The sequence below is a fragment of the Nymphalis io genome, chromosome 14 (assembly GCF_905147045.1).
Source record: "Nymphalis io chromosome 14, ilAglIoxx1.1, whole genome shotgun sequence".
Lineage (NCBI taxonomy): Eukaryota > Metazoa > Arthropoda > Insecta > Lepidoptera > Nymphalidae > Nymphalis > Nymphalis io.
Window position 1 is genome coordinate 2081734 of NC_065901.1, and position 16754 is coordinate 2098487.

The 16754-nt window shown below is 36.2% G+C and overlaps 1 protein-coding gene across 1 annotated transcript; it reads left to right on the forward strand.

Annotated features, from left to right (window-relative positions):
* Positions 1–1951: 1951 nt before the first annotated feature.
* Positions 1952–15458, forward strand: LOC126773480 (trypsin-1-like). Its single transcript, XM_050494432.1, has 9 exons — positions 1952–1984; positions 4625–4672; positions 4770–4899; positions 5406–5468; positions 5642–5736; positions 5942–6118; positions 6859–7078; positions 8704–8867; positions 15245–15458. The coding sequence occupies exons 1-9, from the start codon at positions 1952–1954 to the stop codon at positions 15422–15424; spliced, it is 1110 nt and encodes a 369-aa protein (XP_050350389.1). The 3' UTR covers positions 15425–15458.
* The last annotated feature ends 1296 nt before the right edge of the window (positions 15459–16754 follow it).

Consider the following 16754-nt stretch of genomic DNA (forward strand, 5'->3'; position numbering starts at 1 on the left):
ACCTATCGTGGGCGTAATGTATTAGATACTTATAAAGAAATCATAACATCTGTAAAACTATGTTTCATGAAAATAAATGATTATTATTATTATTATAAACATTAAATCTGTATTCGACTCGCTTGGATGTCTTTTATCTCAACTCGTGGTGATGATTGACTACAATCAAATAGATTCATCTACACAATATTAAATATTATGATTTCTATAGTCGTATGTCATATAAATAATCAATATAAATGATTGCTTCAAATACTCATAGTATTGACAACGACGGGACTTTATAATAATAATAATAATATCCTAGGACATTTTTAACACACGGCTGTCTGATCCCAAATGAAGTTTGTACAAAGCTTGTGCTATGGAAACCAGACAACTGATATACTACATATACTACTTTTCTTTTGTAAATACATACTTATATAGATAATTACACCCAGGCGCAGGACAAACAGACATGTTCATGCACACAAATGTATGTCCTGGGTGTGAATCGAATCTACAACCTTCGGCGTGAAAGGCAAGTATCTACCAACCACGCCAACCGGCTCGTCACTTTCCTAATTATATAATCGAGCAAGATGCATCATCTTGTTGAACAAGTTTGAGATGCTGTTGTTGTATTATTAACATAACTTGATATTTTTAACACAGGGCGTTTTAACGCTATAATACTAGCATTTGTGACAATTGTAATTGTCCTAAATTATTATTTTTAATTTAATATTTGAACAACAGAAGTTTTTCGAGAGAAACAGTATTTTGTCCTAAACAGATGAACATCAACTTTAGCAAAGCCGCGGGTATACCGTGAAACCTCGTATATAAATAATTCAATTGTATCTTACTCTCGCGCCAAGTTATAACTAGTATTTTGTTGGTATAGCTTTTTTTATATACGTAATGATTAAATTAAAACCTTCTGACTCAACAAGGTTTTACATTATATGAATTAAAAATATATCAGAAAACTTTTTTTTATCTGTAAAAAAACGCTCGCTTAAACAACCGTCCAATGTGTAACAGCATTTAAAACGAAATAAATAGAAAATTTTCAGTTGTTTTTGTTAGTTAGGTGTATCACACGAACCATATTCGCGTTCCTTTATATCGAAATAAAAGAAAAGTTTAAAGTTATTGTCACTAGTGAAGATTATAACGTGTTACTGTGTTAAAATTATAACGTGTTGAATGTTTAGATTTATTAATAAATGCTTAATATATTTAATACTGTTAAAATGAAACTCTTAATATTAACTATTTGTTTTTCAATAGGTAGGTTTTTGGCGTCCATCATATTTATTAAGCTTTTTATATAATCAAGCATAACCCTAGATAACACAAACTACTTACAAAAACTTAATATTCACTTACTTACTTACACACTTATATAAGAATGAGGTAAGTTTTATTGTTTTAATTTATTGTAACGTTATGCAGCCATGTTCATGTTCAAAAGGTCGTATAGAAAATATTTACTCGAGACTTGAAAATACAGACAAAAAAACTTGGATTTTTTTATTAGACGGTTGCTCATGTCCACACATAGACATTGGCACGGGTAGAAATATTACTCTTACTCAGTCCTTACTCCATTGTCGCTAGTGGACTACCCATAGGATGTAACCTAAGGGCTAAGACTACTGTAAGTACTACTATAATAAGAGCAACTACTGTTTCGGAAAAGATCCCACCCTGATCTGAGATGAACCGGCGAAGGAATTTTAGCGGTTTTTTGTCTAAATTGTAATTGTGTACAATTTAATTTCGCAAATAATTTTGTTTTGCCACAGGAATCTTTCTCTACGACGAAAAACGATTTATTAAAGTAAAGAAAATAATATACATTGTTAATGAGAATATACAATTACAACTTAAATGACGAATTTAAGGCGACGATTCGATATTTATTTTGTACCTATTTTTATATGATAAAAATTGGTACAAAATGGTAGGCAGACTATCATATGGCTACCTGGTGGTGAGTGCTACCACTACACTTTTGCTGTAAGAGATTTAACCATCCCTTTCATCGTTCATCGTCATCTTCATCAAAATAAACTGTTATTGTATTTTTGTTAACCGGTAGAAAATGTGATGGTTGTCCAAGTGACATGTATACATATATAGACACCCACTAATTAACACGCATTTAAATTCTTTATTTACAAGCCCAGTAGATTGATGTAGATTCAAAAAAATATAAGACGGGAATTAAACGTCAAAATGCGCTACATATTTACTGTGAAGTTATTCAACAAAATATAGATAACTACACATAGGTTTAGTAGCTTAAAAATTCAAATGTTTCAAATTTGAATGAAGTCTTTCAATCGTTATCTTCTTAATTGTAAAGCCATACCAAAGACTATACACATTCACACACACAGACACCCAAAGATGCCACATACATATATATCTAGTTTGTATGTACGTTAATACCGATATATTTCATTTTATTGCGACGGAACCTACTGTAGCCTATTCCAATCGAAGGAGGAGCACTTATATATAAAAAGCCATAGATTTACATATTCCATGCGATTTACTAATAGCTCTGCTGTATTATGCACAACAAGCAGTTCTTGATTAATATATCATTATTTATAATACGACACTATCCATTTAAGTATTTATCTTTATTTTACTTCCAAAGATTCGATAATAAATTCGCTGACCCATTTGAGAATGTTAAGGTCATCAAAAATAAAATCATTCAATTTAGATTATATCCAAAACAAAACATTAAATCTGTATTCGAAACTCGTTTGGATGACTTTTATATCACCACCACAACGTGTTGCGTATTGACTACAATCGAATCGATTCATCTACACAATATTAAATGCGGGCATGCACCGCTGATTTTTCATGTGCTTAATTTGTGTTTATAATTCATCTCGTGCTTGACGGTGAAGGAAAATATCTTGAGAAAACCTGCATGTGTCTAATTTCATTGTAATTTTGTCGCATGTATATTTTACCAACCCGCATTGGAGCAGCGTGGTGGAATAAGCTCCAAACCTTCTCCTCAAAGGGGAGGCCTCTTGCCTTAGCCCAGCAGTGGAATATTAACGGGCTGTTACTGTACTGTGTAAAGTGAGCCTGCACTGGTTATTTTTTAATGACATTAAATGCAAATGGCTAGCACAACAGGCTGTAGGTACCTAATACATATTTATAGGGCATAAATTTGATTTAGTCCTATGCGTTTGATTGATTTTGGTTTTGAGTTTACAACAGGGTAACTTAAAGATTGATTGTGAAATTGGAGACATTTATTAAACTATGTTTATGTTCGAACATAATATTGTAACTAATAATACATTATCTAATAAAATTACTATTTATGCGTAATAGTTGCCGCCGCTTGACGTCCAATAAGAAAGAAGCATTTTTAACTACCATAAATACATATATTCAGATACCAAACATAATAAATTTGGTATTTTTGTGTACTTAAACAATTGTTATTTCTTTTTCACAGGATCTGGTGACGTTATGCTTTTCAATTTGACGCTGTACAAAATGGTATGTATTAGAAGACATTATAATCAAGTAAAAAGTTATAAGCGATTAGAATATCGGAAGTTTGTTTTGGTGTCATAAAATGATGTCTTTCTGAACGATTTCGGCCACGACGGACATTATAAAGGGAGACATACTGCAGACTATTAACTTACTAGATACCCAATATAGTACCCAAATTTGTACGCAAACACAGGTGCACTAATATGTTTAATATTCCCTTAGTCTTCGAACCGATGGAACAGCAATCCGATACGGGCCTCGGGGTATGCTGCCAAGTAGACAGTTACTGTGTCATAAAATAGTAAATGACGGACTTGACCTCAGTAGTATAACAATTATTTCAAAGTGACCTCAATGAAGTTGTGAAATATGAGTTGTCTATTAAATAATCATATCTTAGGACGTTGTTAAACTGCTGTCGAGTAATACAGTAGATAAACGTTATATTTTATCTAACTAAGCTGTATTATCAGGCTAAATAATATAATATAATATTTAGCCTGATCTATATATGTCAGAGATAAGAAATTTAAGCGGGTATACGAAGTCACTTATTTTATTAGAATAGCAACACCACACAACGTGATTGACATCTTATGGGTTACTAGTCGGTTTTCAGACGTCAAGTTGTGAAAAAAATATGAAACGAATATTTTTATTATGCAGCCGACTGATGGAAATATAAAATATAATGGTGTCAGTAGCGCGTGTGATCGTTTGTCGAGCGATCTCCTTGGTCTCTTCGTCTCTTGCTTTCAGGAAAGCGCCAGCGCCGGACGACTGATTTAATAAAATCAACATATTGGACGACAATAACGGCCATTTAAATGGCAATCCATTTGAATCCTTGACATATATATAATATATTTATGCGAAATACCACTTATCACGAGATCTCTTAATCTATCGCCCTGATTGACTTAAAATTTGTCACAGTTACTCCTTCTCCGACGCAGACGCTTACTAAGAACGAATTTTACGCAAATCCTATCTAAAATACATTTACTTACTATCTACCCGTGCGAAGCCGGGACGACTAGCTAGTTCTGTTTGTAGGTAGATTAATTAATTTGGCAAACTCTTTTTTCAGCATAACCCGAGACAACTTTGGCTTAATAAACATGAAAAACAAACTGTTGTAAGTATTATTATTATTATATTATAACAAATATAATTCAATGAACACTACCCGGGTCGTTTATTATTTTAAAAATATGTGTATCTCACCTTTTTAGGCTAATTACAACCTCGATTTGTTACCTCCATTTGTGACCTCAACTCCTGCAAGTACGACGGACGATCCATGCAAATATGACCCACCTAAACCAGATTTCAGGAAACCAGGTCGCAGGATAAGTGAAGCTAGTAATGACATCTTTTTTAAGTAATATTATCGCTTTATTAAATATACGCTAATACTGAGGTAAAATAATGTAACTGCCTGTATTAATATCACACTAACGGCCTTACTCATAAACTTAGTTTAGCGGGTGATGTTTAACTAAATGCTTTGTCTTCTTCTTTAACTAAGGTGCTAAGCTACGTTTATTTGTAAGGCTTTCTCAATCTATAATCTCCTTATACTCATTAGCACATCCGACATAAAGCCTTCTATATATAATAGATATATAATCAAAATCATTAAGAGAATCTCATAGAAAATTATTCCTTGTACTAAATTAAACGGCACAGGCTCCTCCTCGTTTTAATGAAAATCTAAGCCATCATAAATTTGTTGTTACTATCGCCGATATAAAAATCTCAAATCCTTTTTCCATGCAGTTTGCCACAATGCGCAGATGAAACGAGTGATGATGATGATGATGAAATAGAAAGGATAAATAGAATTAATACAAATATTTTGTTTCCAGAATGTTTTGAATATATATGGGAAAGAACAAACCGAGAAAATAAAAAAAAAAAGAACGATGAATGTAAGTTTTTTTTCTGAATTTTAGTGTGTGCGTATCTAATATGGCAGTTAATTTGAAACAAGTTCCACCCAACCGATTGACCTGAAGATTTGTATTGACAACACAATATGGACCTCAAATTACTTGTAAATTATTTTTAACTTCAAAATATTACCATGTTTTCTTTTGTACAGGTTTAAAATTATATCAAAGTAAGAGCATGAAAATTGTACCGCATTTTGTTGTAATAGGCGGTAGAGATACATTCCCTGGGGAATTTCCACATATGGTATGTGCAGATTTTTTTAAGTCTAATTTTTTTTTTTTTGATTTAGTATGTTATTAATAACATAGAATATAATAGACAGATCACAGATGTTCTATTTTCAATATTTTGTATAGGCTCAAACCTAACGTTAAAACATCCAACATAGTTTGTGAATTATAATACTTTTCTCTGATAATAATTGTATCTCAAAATTATAATTTTTAAGGGCGCGGTCGGATGGAGGGTTGTTCACGGTACATGGATATTTATGTGTGGGTGCACACTCATCAGCTCGAAGTTTACACTCACTGCCGCACATTGTACAAAATCACGAAGTGATTCGAGATTAGCGAGTCCTATACCTGAGATTGTCAGACTTGGGGACAAAAATATTATCGACATCGTAAGTATGATTTCCATGTTATTAACATAATGAAATTCCAAAACTTTGCTATATTTATACCAGCAACTCACCTTATGATGATGACCTACTTGCCGATTTCATCCATGGCGGCCAAACTCGAGAGAGATTAGCCCACTGCGCAAAACATATTATAGTGCCATGTGCTATTCCCTGACTCTCATAATCCAATCAGAAGACAGTCCGACAAGAAATCAGCGCAACAATGGCTTTACGTGCTATTCGCGGCACGGTATGTTAACATACTAAATTTTTGACACGACAAAAATATTTACTGGAATATAGGCGTAGCTATGTATTTAAGTTGTTTTGTTATTATTATCATCGATTAAGGTATTGCTTTATTGTTGATAATACTAATAAACATATTTTTTTATATAATAGGAAGGCGGAAGAGCATATGGGCCACCTGATGGTAAGTGGTCACCAACGCCCATAGACATTGGCATAGCAAGAAATGTTAACCATCGCTCACATAGCCAATGCACCACCAACCTTGGAAATTAAGATGTTATGTCCCTTGTGTCTCTAATTACCCTTCAAACCGGAACACAACAATACCAAGTACTGCTGTTTTGCGGTAGAATATCTGATGAGTGGGTGGTACTTACCTAGAGCTTGCCAAAGCCCTACCACCAGTGAAAACTATTATGTAATACTTGAAATTTAACTTAATTTTGTGAATTCACACCAAATATGTATGTATACGTGTTTTATCACAGGCCTACAACTTGAATGAACCAACAGACGCTAAAATTTTGCGAATATATTCACACCCGCTGTATGCGGCGCCAAAAAGGTATTATGATATAGCGCTAATTGAAATAGCTGAAATTAGTGAATTTTCAAGATACGTGCAACCAGCCTGCCTATGGAGTAACTTTAGTACTGACGATCTTGGAACATCAGCTACTTTAACTGGATGGGGGGTTGTTGAAACAGGTATTTATTTTGTTTTCATATTGTTGAGTTTTTATAATTAGTTTGTTTAAATTACAAAAAAACATGATTACTTTTCTTATGTTACATACTATACATAAGTTGATAACCTGTTTAAATATTGCGAAGATCCACTGAAAACGCAAATAAATTCTTATATTTCAATTATGCCAAAGGATGCCTTCACAGATATGATTTAAAATAAAATGACTTTATCGAACGTAGTTATGTAGTAGGCATTTCGATGCTCATGAATCATCTTTCGAATTTGAAGTTTTTGTTTACAACGCACAGAATATTCTTTCAACTGAGAAGAACTGGCAATAAATTTCCTAACAAGTCATTATTAAAAGATCATGACAATATTGAATGGTAAATTCGTAAATAAGTAATAGTAAATAAACGGACATCGTTTGGCCTTGCTACTTATCGATTGTCATTATACATATATGCATAAAGCACTACCCTGCGAATTTTTTCATGTGTTTATTATTATTGTTTTCTTAGGTTCTGTCTACGGATTTTGTGTGTGAGTTATGGCTCATCTTATATTCGTCCCACCTTATGAGACAGAGCTTTTTTAGCATTCCTTACATCGTGAATGCGCCACCAACCTTGGGAACTAAATTACCCCGTGTGCCTGTAGGTAAACTGGCTCCATCGCCCTTTAAGCCGGAACTCAACAATACTAAATATTGCTTTTTGGTGGTAGAATATGTGATAATCATAGTACATACGAATGGAACATACGAAATCTTTGCGCTGGCTATTTCGCTATCGCATCGTTGACTCGTAATTAATATTATTCAAATTAATCCTTTTATAATTACAGTGAGGCAAAAGCGTCTTTTTATTGCCTTTCAATCGATTCAAAACTGTCTTTACATTATTAGCAATTTACAGTTTTTATATATATTTTTATACGATGTATCTTGTTGGATTTGTTCGTCTGTTCTTTCTGCTCTACCATTACTCATGTTTGTTGCTTTATTCGTTCGACGGTCCATATCTTGCGTCTTGCTGGCATTATTCACTATAACAAACACACGCAAATAGTACTTACTGATGAAAAACAGTATACCGAAAATGTATTTTTACTTTAAGTTTTACAATCATAAAAGACGTATATAATATTTCTTATAAATTAAAACCAATCGTATGAAATTTTGCACGCACTGCATCGTGATACATAACAAATGAATGACTTGTGCATGGCTGGATGAAGTTCGATGAGGCGGACGTAGCGCCATCTGTCATTCAACACTATGAATCATTTCGTTTTGTTTGAAATAAAAACGACGGTTAAATTATTTGGACATTGTTCATACTAAAATCGTGATAAAAAATGTGATGATGGGTTAGGTGGGTGAAAATTTGGGCTTATAAGTATTTTTTGACGCTAAATCAAAATAAAATACAAAATTAAAAAAATGACAAAAAAATAGCAAAAAAAATCTGGATAGGGACACCCTTATTGCCTAGTGGTATAAAATATACTTTACGACCTATTCTCATGTCTCCCAAACAAACATAACAAATTTCATAAAAATCGGTCGAGCCGTTTCGGAGGAGTTCGACCACAAACACCGTGACACGAGATTTTTAATCGGTAATATAAAATATTTCAGCTACAAAAAAAGTATCTCCGGAATTACAAGCAGCTGTAGTTGATATCGTAGATTCAGAGCAGTGTGACGATTTGCTGAGCCCGTTTCGCAGTAGACATTGGTGTGGAATTCAGGAGCATCAGATATGCGCCGGGAAACTGGCGGGCGGTGTAGACACGTGTAAGGTAAATACTATGGCGCATATTCTGTTGTAAGCTATTTCTGAACGAAGCTAATTTATCAGTACAAAAGATTGCTTTCTCATTTTCATCTGTTCGATTAAAAATACTATTTATTTTTCTAATTATAAGTGGTAATTTATTATAAATTATACGAAGGATTGAATGTTAAATTTTTAAAAATGCGATGAAAAAATTATACAATAATTAGCAGACAAGTAAAATAATTATTAACTTCAGACATTGTATGCAACGGTATTAGTACCAACACCCAAACTAATTTTAAAACAAGTTTTGTTATTATTATTATCAATTTACATAGGACATCAAAGTCTAGGTAATAATATTTAAAGTTCATGTTTTTTAATTAGTCATAAGTTATCCTATAATGTCAATTTTTATGGTAGTGAAGAGAAAAAATAGAATTCTTGCATTTAAAACATATTAGATAAAAATATATACATGGATAAACTATTCGAAACCAAAAGATCTGAAAGACTGTAGAGTCTAGACTCTTAATTATTATACAACTGAACTATCATAATCGTTTTTTGATATAATAATCGAAGGATAAAGAAATTTACATTTAATATACGAACACTTAATATTAAACTATAAAGTGTAGTGTATATTAAAGAGATCGTAGTAAGGATTTAATTTATCGCTACATCTTATTACACAAAGTCCCTCAACCGCGTCTGTCTGTCTATCTGACTCAAAATCTACCGAAAATTCTTTCATGCGGTTTTTACAAATGGATGGAGTTATTAATGGGGAAGGTTTAGATGAAAAAGACCCGAGTTTTTCTCGTGATAACATTTTGTTGGCAGCGGTGGGATCCCAGAAAATATTCCATAGTGCCTAATAAATAGTGCAAGTTCTAGTAAGTGTTCAGTGTATGTGTAAGTGATCCAGAAGTTCCTGATCCGAACTCAACCAAGGTCATAGAATTAGACGATTCTAAGCCGGAAATATCCCGGCATCCTGAGTCACTGATAGAATCCACTGTGCGGTGAGCGGCATTCAGCTATTGGCACATACACGCCCGACGCGGCTTCATATCCAGCACCGATCTAACGGTGATATCATCCTGACGTCGTCCTCACACCTAATCAAGGCTTCACATCTAGATTCCAGTCAAACCAACAATGAAGTGTATGAAACTATTTCTGTGAGTTGATTTTCCATCTACTATCCAGTTATCGTGAAAATTTCCTGTGGAAAAACTATATTTATATATATATATATATATATATATATATATATACATATATACATATATATATATATATATATATATATATATATATATATATATATATATATATATATATATATATATATATATATATATTAGTATTAAAACATCCCATAATTATATAATTCATAAATATTTATTACAATATGTTCAAATTCAAACTTTAGATGATCATAGTAAAAAACTTGCTTCTCTTCTTAAAGATAAAATTCTCAAGACAAACGCAGCCATAAATGATCATAACGAAACTTTAAAAGCAATTAAAATTAATGAAGCTCGTTTGAATAGCGCTATTGAATCCTTAAATATTGGTGTAAACAGTTTATCCAATACATCACCGATACTATATGTAGAATCGAAGATGAACGAAATTTATAAACTAGTTTATTTACCCTATGATTTAAAATCGAGAATATCATCGACTCTAAATAGTTTACAAAGAGTTACTCGATTCATCCATCTGTTATTACACCGAAACAACTCTATGAGTAATTGTCTCATAATATTAGAAATTTAGTTAAGCATTCAGAATTGCCTTTAAGTTTTTATAATAACTTTAAATATATACATTATTTAATTCAGTAACAGCCTGTTAATGTCCCACTGCTGGGCTAAGGCCTCCTCTCCCTTTTTGAGGAGAAGGTTTTTAGAGCTTATTCCACCACGCTGCTCCAATGCGGGTTGGTAGAATACACATGTGACATAATTTCAATGAAATTAGACACATGCAGGTTTCCTTACGATGTTTTCCTTCACCGTCAAGCACGAGATGAATTTTAATCACAAATTAAGCACATGAAAATTCAGTGGTGCTTACCCGGGTTTGAACCCACGATCATCGAGTTAAGATTCACGCGTTCTAACCACTAGGCCATCTCGGCTTTTTTTTTTGACATTATTTAATTGATTTAGCGCAACTATCATGTTATTATGTAGATAAGAAAATTGTATTTGTAATTAAGATACCCTTAGTTACTGGAATAGAATACAGTTTGTACAAAACTATACCTGTAGCGATTCCACATGACAGACATCACCTTTATTCCTATGCGATGGTAATTCCGAATTGTAATTACATAGCCATAAGTAGAGATAAGACAACATATGTGTATTTTAATGATTGAAAAGATTGTATTATAGTTGTTAATCAAATTCATATTTATAATAAACATAATGTATATTCAATTCAAAATATTCCTACTTGTGAAACAGAAATTTTGAGTAATGTTTTATATAAATTACCTAAACAATGTGAAACTAAAATAATTCATGGAAAACTCGATATGTGGCAAGAACTGACTGATAACAGATGGTTATTCGTTGAAACCGAGTCTGTTAAGCTCACTGTCGAATGACAAACACAAATATTAAATATTAGATTTTAAAGTATTAGGTACTGGTATATTGAACTTACCGCTTAATTGCAAAGCCTTCTACAAAAACAAGGAATTTTCAACTAGAAATTATAAAAACATGATTGTTAAACCAATAACGTCCGACTTTAACCTAATTAATGACCCTTGCTGTGATAAAATGAAATTTAAATCTCTCGAATCAAATTTGAAACCAATAAAATGAGTGGAAATAAACTTAGAAAAACTTGCAAATGTCGCTAAGGACCAATCAATGACAGATATTGATAAAATAATAAATGGGTCTAAACCGCTTTTAAAATATGATTCACATTACTCTATACTTACCTATTGTACAATTGTGTTATTTTTATTTGTTTTAAGATAAATAAGAAATTCGGCAATTGTCAACTTTAAATCGAAAACAATTATTACAAACACCAATACATCAGGATTCAAAATTAAGAAATGGAGGAAATCCCAATTCCAAGAATGTAGTTATCCGCCTGGCTTGTTACCACCATACGTATGGTGAAAAACTCGTTAAGTGGCTGCTTGCAGCCGCGTTTCGAGGTCAGCCATGCTTGCTCGGGCACTGGCTGTACCCCAGTGCCCTAGCAAGCATTGCCGCGATAGGTATTGGTCCATTGGAGACGGCTGTTTAACCAATGCCGGGGGAAACTGTATTGACCTACTGGACAGGGAGACCCGAAGAAACGGCTGTTTCGCTGGCCGCCCGTGGCAGAGTACAGGGGCCCGAGTGTGCCTACGAGATCATGAGACTGCCCCACCAGGCCACGTATAATCTCGGGGTAGACCTTCTTGCCGGTTGGTGACCGGAAGGTGGAGACCGGTCATTTCCGGGGGAGTTCGGGGGCACTTCCGTCCGGCGGATCAGTGTATTTTCCCCTTATGGCAACCACTTGGGGAAACACGCCTCCACACTTTGCCTATTCCTATCGTGGCAATACGTCGCTCGTTTCACGTCTCTTTTCCATTTTTTTCCCAAATGGTAGCGCAACAAAGCAGAAATAACGGTCGTTCAGCATTGCACACCCCCACCATACTCACGCTGTTTGAGGTCGAGTTCTCTAACATTCGTGGACTCCATGCCAACCTCAACGCTGTGCACCACCATCTCGAGACAGCACGGCCAGCAATGTTGTTTATCACGGAGACACAAATACTCCGTCCTGTCGATACCAGCTACCTTAACTATCCCGGCTACATGCTTGAAGAATCCTTCAAAGCGAAAGCCAGAATATGCTTGTTCGTCAGGACGGATGTTTGTTGTCACCGACTGCGCTGCTTGGAGGACCCCTCCTTCTCCATGTTGGTGGTACGTGTGGACCTGGTTCGTCAGAGTCGAGTCTACGTGTGCCTCTCCAGATCTCACAATGGTGACTTGCAGAGAAGCCGATTGTTTGACCATCTTAGACCAAGAGCAGTTTCCTAATGCGGAATTGGTGTTTTTTGGGGGATTTTAATGCTCACCATGAATCATGGTTGAAGTCTCTCAAAACTGACCATGCTGGAAGGACTGTTCATGCTTTTACTCTCACACATGACTTAACCCAACTGGTTGATTAGCCAACAAATATCCCAGATATTGATGGGCAAGCGCCTTCTCTACTGGACCTTCTGCTAACTTCTCACCCGGTGGAATATTAGGTTGTGGTTCAAGCTCTAGTTGGTTCTTCGGATCACAGCCTTATATCTACCAAAGTGCCACAGGCCAAATTGCCGCCACCAGCGCTATGCAAACGTCGCTTTTGGTACTATAAGTCGGCAGATTGAGACGGTATGCGCAATTATTATGCGTCAGTCCCTTGGAAGAAACCTTGCTGATGAGATCATGTTGGGATTAGAATACTACATTCCTAGCTCAGATCTCATGAGTAAGTGTACGCGTATATCGCGCGTGGATCAAAGCAAATGAAGCAAACTACAACAAAAACTCCAAGTCCTGTAGGAAGTCATACACGAGATCGGATGCACAGCGCATTGTACTTCTGTATGGCTTCTGGTGTCTGAGCAAATCTGTGCAAAACAATTTCTGCCAACCTTCGCTGCCACCGCTCATAAATCCGGACGGATCGCTATCTCACAGTCCGCAAGAGAAAGCCGATCTCCTGGCTAAACTCTTTGCCGATAACTCGGTGATCGATGATTGTAGTGCGCTGCCATCAACAATACCTTCATGTTGCCACACGAACCCTGACATCAAAATCAGGCAACGTGATGTGCGTGCAGAGCTGCAATTACTTGATGTACGGAAAGCTAGCGGTCCCGATGGAAAACCAGCCATAGTGCTGAAGAAGTGCGCAGCGGAGCTGTCTCCTGTGTTAACGCGCCTGTTCCAAGTTTCTCTCTCTTCGGGATGTGTGCCAGTGGCTTGGAGAAGAGCTAATGTGCAAGCGGTTCCCAAAAAAGGGGATCGGTCTGACCCGGCAAATTATCGGCTAATAGCTATCACCTCAGTACTTTGTAAGGTGATGAAACGGATACTAAACAATCAACTGATCCATTACCTAGAAGATCCCTGTCTAATTAATGATCGTCAGTACGGGTTTCGACCAAAACGGTCCACAGGTGATCTTCTAGTGTACGTTACAACCTCTGGGGTAAAGCTATCGACAAGCATGGGGGATCGTAAGCTGTCAGCCTCGAATTTCCAAGGCTTTCGACAGGGTCTGGCACAGAAGTCTTCTCTCCAAGCTGCCGGCATATGGTCTGCCTGCTCAGCTTTGCATCTGGATTGCTAGTTTCCTACACAAGCTTAGCCTTCGTGTTTTAGTTGATGGTTGCGCTTCACAATTCTATGTAGTGAATGCTGGGGTTCCCCAGGGATCTGTGCTATCTCCCACACTCTTTCTTTTGCATATCAATGATGAATGAAATGCTTTCTCTTGGGAACATACATTGCTATGCAGACGATAGTATAGTGCGTGGTAGATACCACGGACGCGTAGTGGCTGGGTGAGCGGAAATTGAGGAGCGGCGGAAGGATCTTATCATTGAACTCGATGGTCGTTAGAACTCATCGCGAAATGGGGTTCTGATAAACTTGTTGAGCTTAATGCCAAGAAAACACAGGTATGCGCTCTCACAGCGAAAATGTTACCATTTTCGGCTCTTGCCTACCTCTGTGGTACTCCGCTGGTGATACAAAGCAAAATCGCCATGCTGGGGATTGACGTTCGCTGCGACCTTAGTCCAAGGGATTACATCGAGGCTGTTATAAAAACAGCATCACGGAAACTCGGAGTTCTGAACAAGGTGCAGCGTTTTTTCACGCCACAACAACTGTGCCTATTGTATAAAACACAGGTACGGTCTTGCGTTGAATATTGCTCGCAACTTTAGGATGGCTCCGCTAAGTACCTACTGGAGGCCTTGGACCGGTTGCAGCGACGTGCGGTCAGCATTATTGGCGACGTAAAGGTCACAAACACCCTCGAGCCTTTACAATTGCGTCGAGAGATAGCAGCGCTAAGCGCTTTCTATCAACTGTATCACGGCGAGTGTTCTGAGGAATTATTCTCTCTTTTCCTGCTTTCCCCATTCCTTCATAAGTCTAACCCGGGTTGGGTTTCCTTCTAACGGGGCGTGAAGAGGCCATCGTGCGGGCCGGCAAAGCGGAGGCGGCTAGTGCAAAACATTCTTCCTGACTGTACCGGCTGTCGTCGCGTTTGGACTCTACTACCACTTACCATCAGGTGGAGTATATAAAAAAAAAACATTGTGGTTGAATAAAATGAATTTTATTGCAGGGTGATTCGGGCGGACCTCTTCAAATGAAAATACCTCTTCCTGAATCCAACGAAGGGTCAATACACTATGTGATCGGTTTGACGTCATTCGGCTTTGGATGCGCTCGATCCAACCAGCCCGGCGTCTACACCAGAGTTTCCAGTTTTGTTGATTGGATTGAGAGTATCGTGTGGGCTTAGAAGTTTTAAACGTTAATAAATAATTTAAAAAATATATATTTTTATTTTTCTTTATCTAGCTTAAACTAGATAAAGAAAGTTAATCCAACTTAAGCCTTATTTAATTTAAAGCGTTATTGCGATGTTTATCGCAATAAATATAAGTTAGTATACCATTCCAAAGATAGAAATATGTTGATACATAATGCTATATGCACATACACATATTTCTAATACAATTCATTTCAATTTATGTATATGTAATAAATATACTGAAGGTATTTTTTATGTTATGGGCAGGCGGACGAGCAAGCCACGGTAGCATGCGAAAGCGATCCCGTGGCGCTCCTCGTTAAGACGAAAAGGGTACCGCTGGTTTTTTAGTGGGTATTCCGATGTTCGGGGCGCACTCGGCGCCTTGGACACCGGCGAGTCCCACATACCCCCCCACTGTTCCCGTGGAGGAAACGCGTAATGCGTTTTTCCAGCGTTAAAAAAAAAGGTGGACGAGCAAATGGGCCACCTGATTGTAAGTGGTCACTACCGCCCATAGACATTGGTGAGGTAAGAAGTAATAACCATTCTTTACCTCTCCAATGCGCCACCAAACTTGAGAACTGAGATGTTATGTCCCTTGTGCCTGTAGTAACACTGGTTCTACAAATTTTTCTGATATATTTTCTGATATATTTTTAATTCAAATACTGTAGAATCTTGTTGAGTCGAAAGGTTTTAATTTAATCATTACGTATATAAAAAAATCTATACCAAGCAAATACTAATTATAACTTGGCGCGAGAGTAAGATAAATTGAATTATTTATATGCGAGGTTGCACGGTATACCCGCGGCATTGCTAAAGTTGATGTTCATCTGTTTGGGACAAAATATGTTTCATTAGTTCAAAAATTTGTTTCATTAGTTATTTTAGGACAATTACAATTATTGACATCAAGGTAAACGTAACGAATACGAATTAATACGTAATGAATAGTCATTCCGTGTTATAAACGTATACATTACTTTACTTCTATACCTATCTAATCAAACTGATAATTTTGTGAAACGAAAAGGTCAAAAGGCAATAATAATCATAATAATAATGTCCTCTTATATCTCAGTAACTTTTTATTGGCCCGACCTGGGAATTTAACCCAGGACCTCAGGGTCTGCGGCCTTATATAGAGCCACTAGACCAACGAGGCAGACTTTTGTCAAACGAAAAGGTCAAAAGGCAATAATATCCTCAAAACGACCCAACAGCCTCGCTGCCATAGTGAATCCTTTGAAATTCACGACTTTAAAATGCCGCGCAGCGCGCACCTTGAAGAATTACAGACTACCGTACAGAC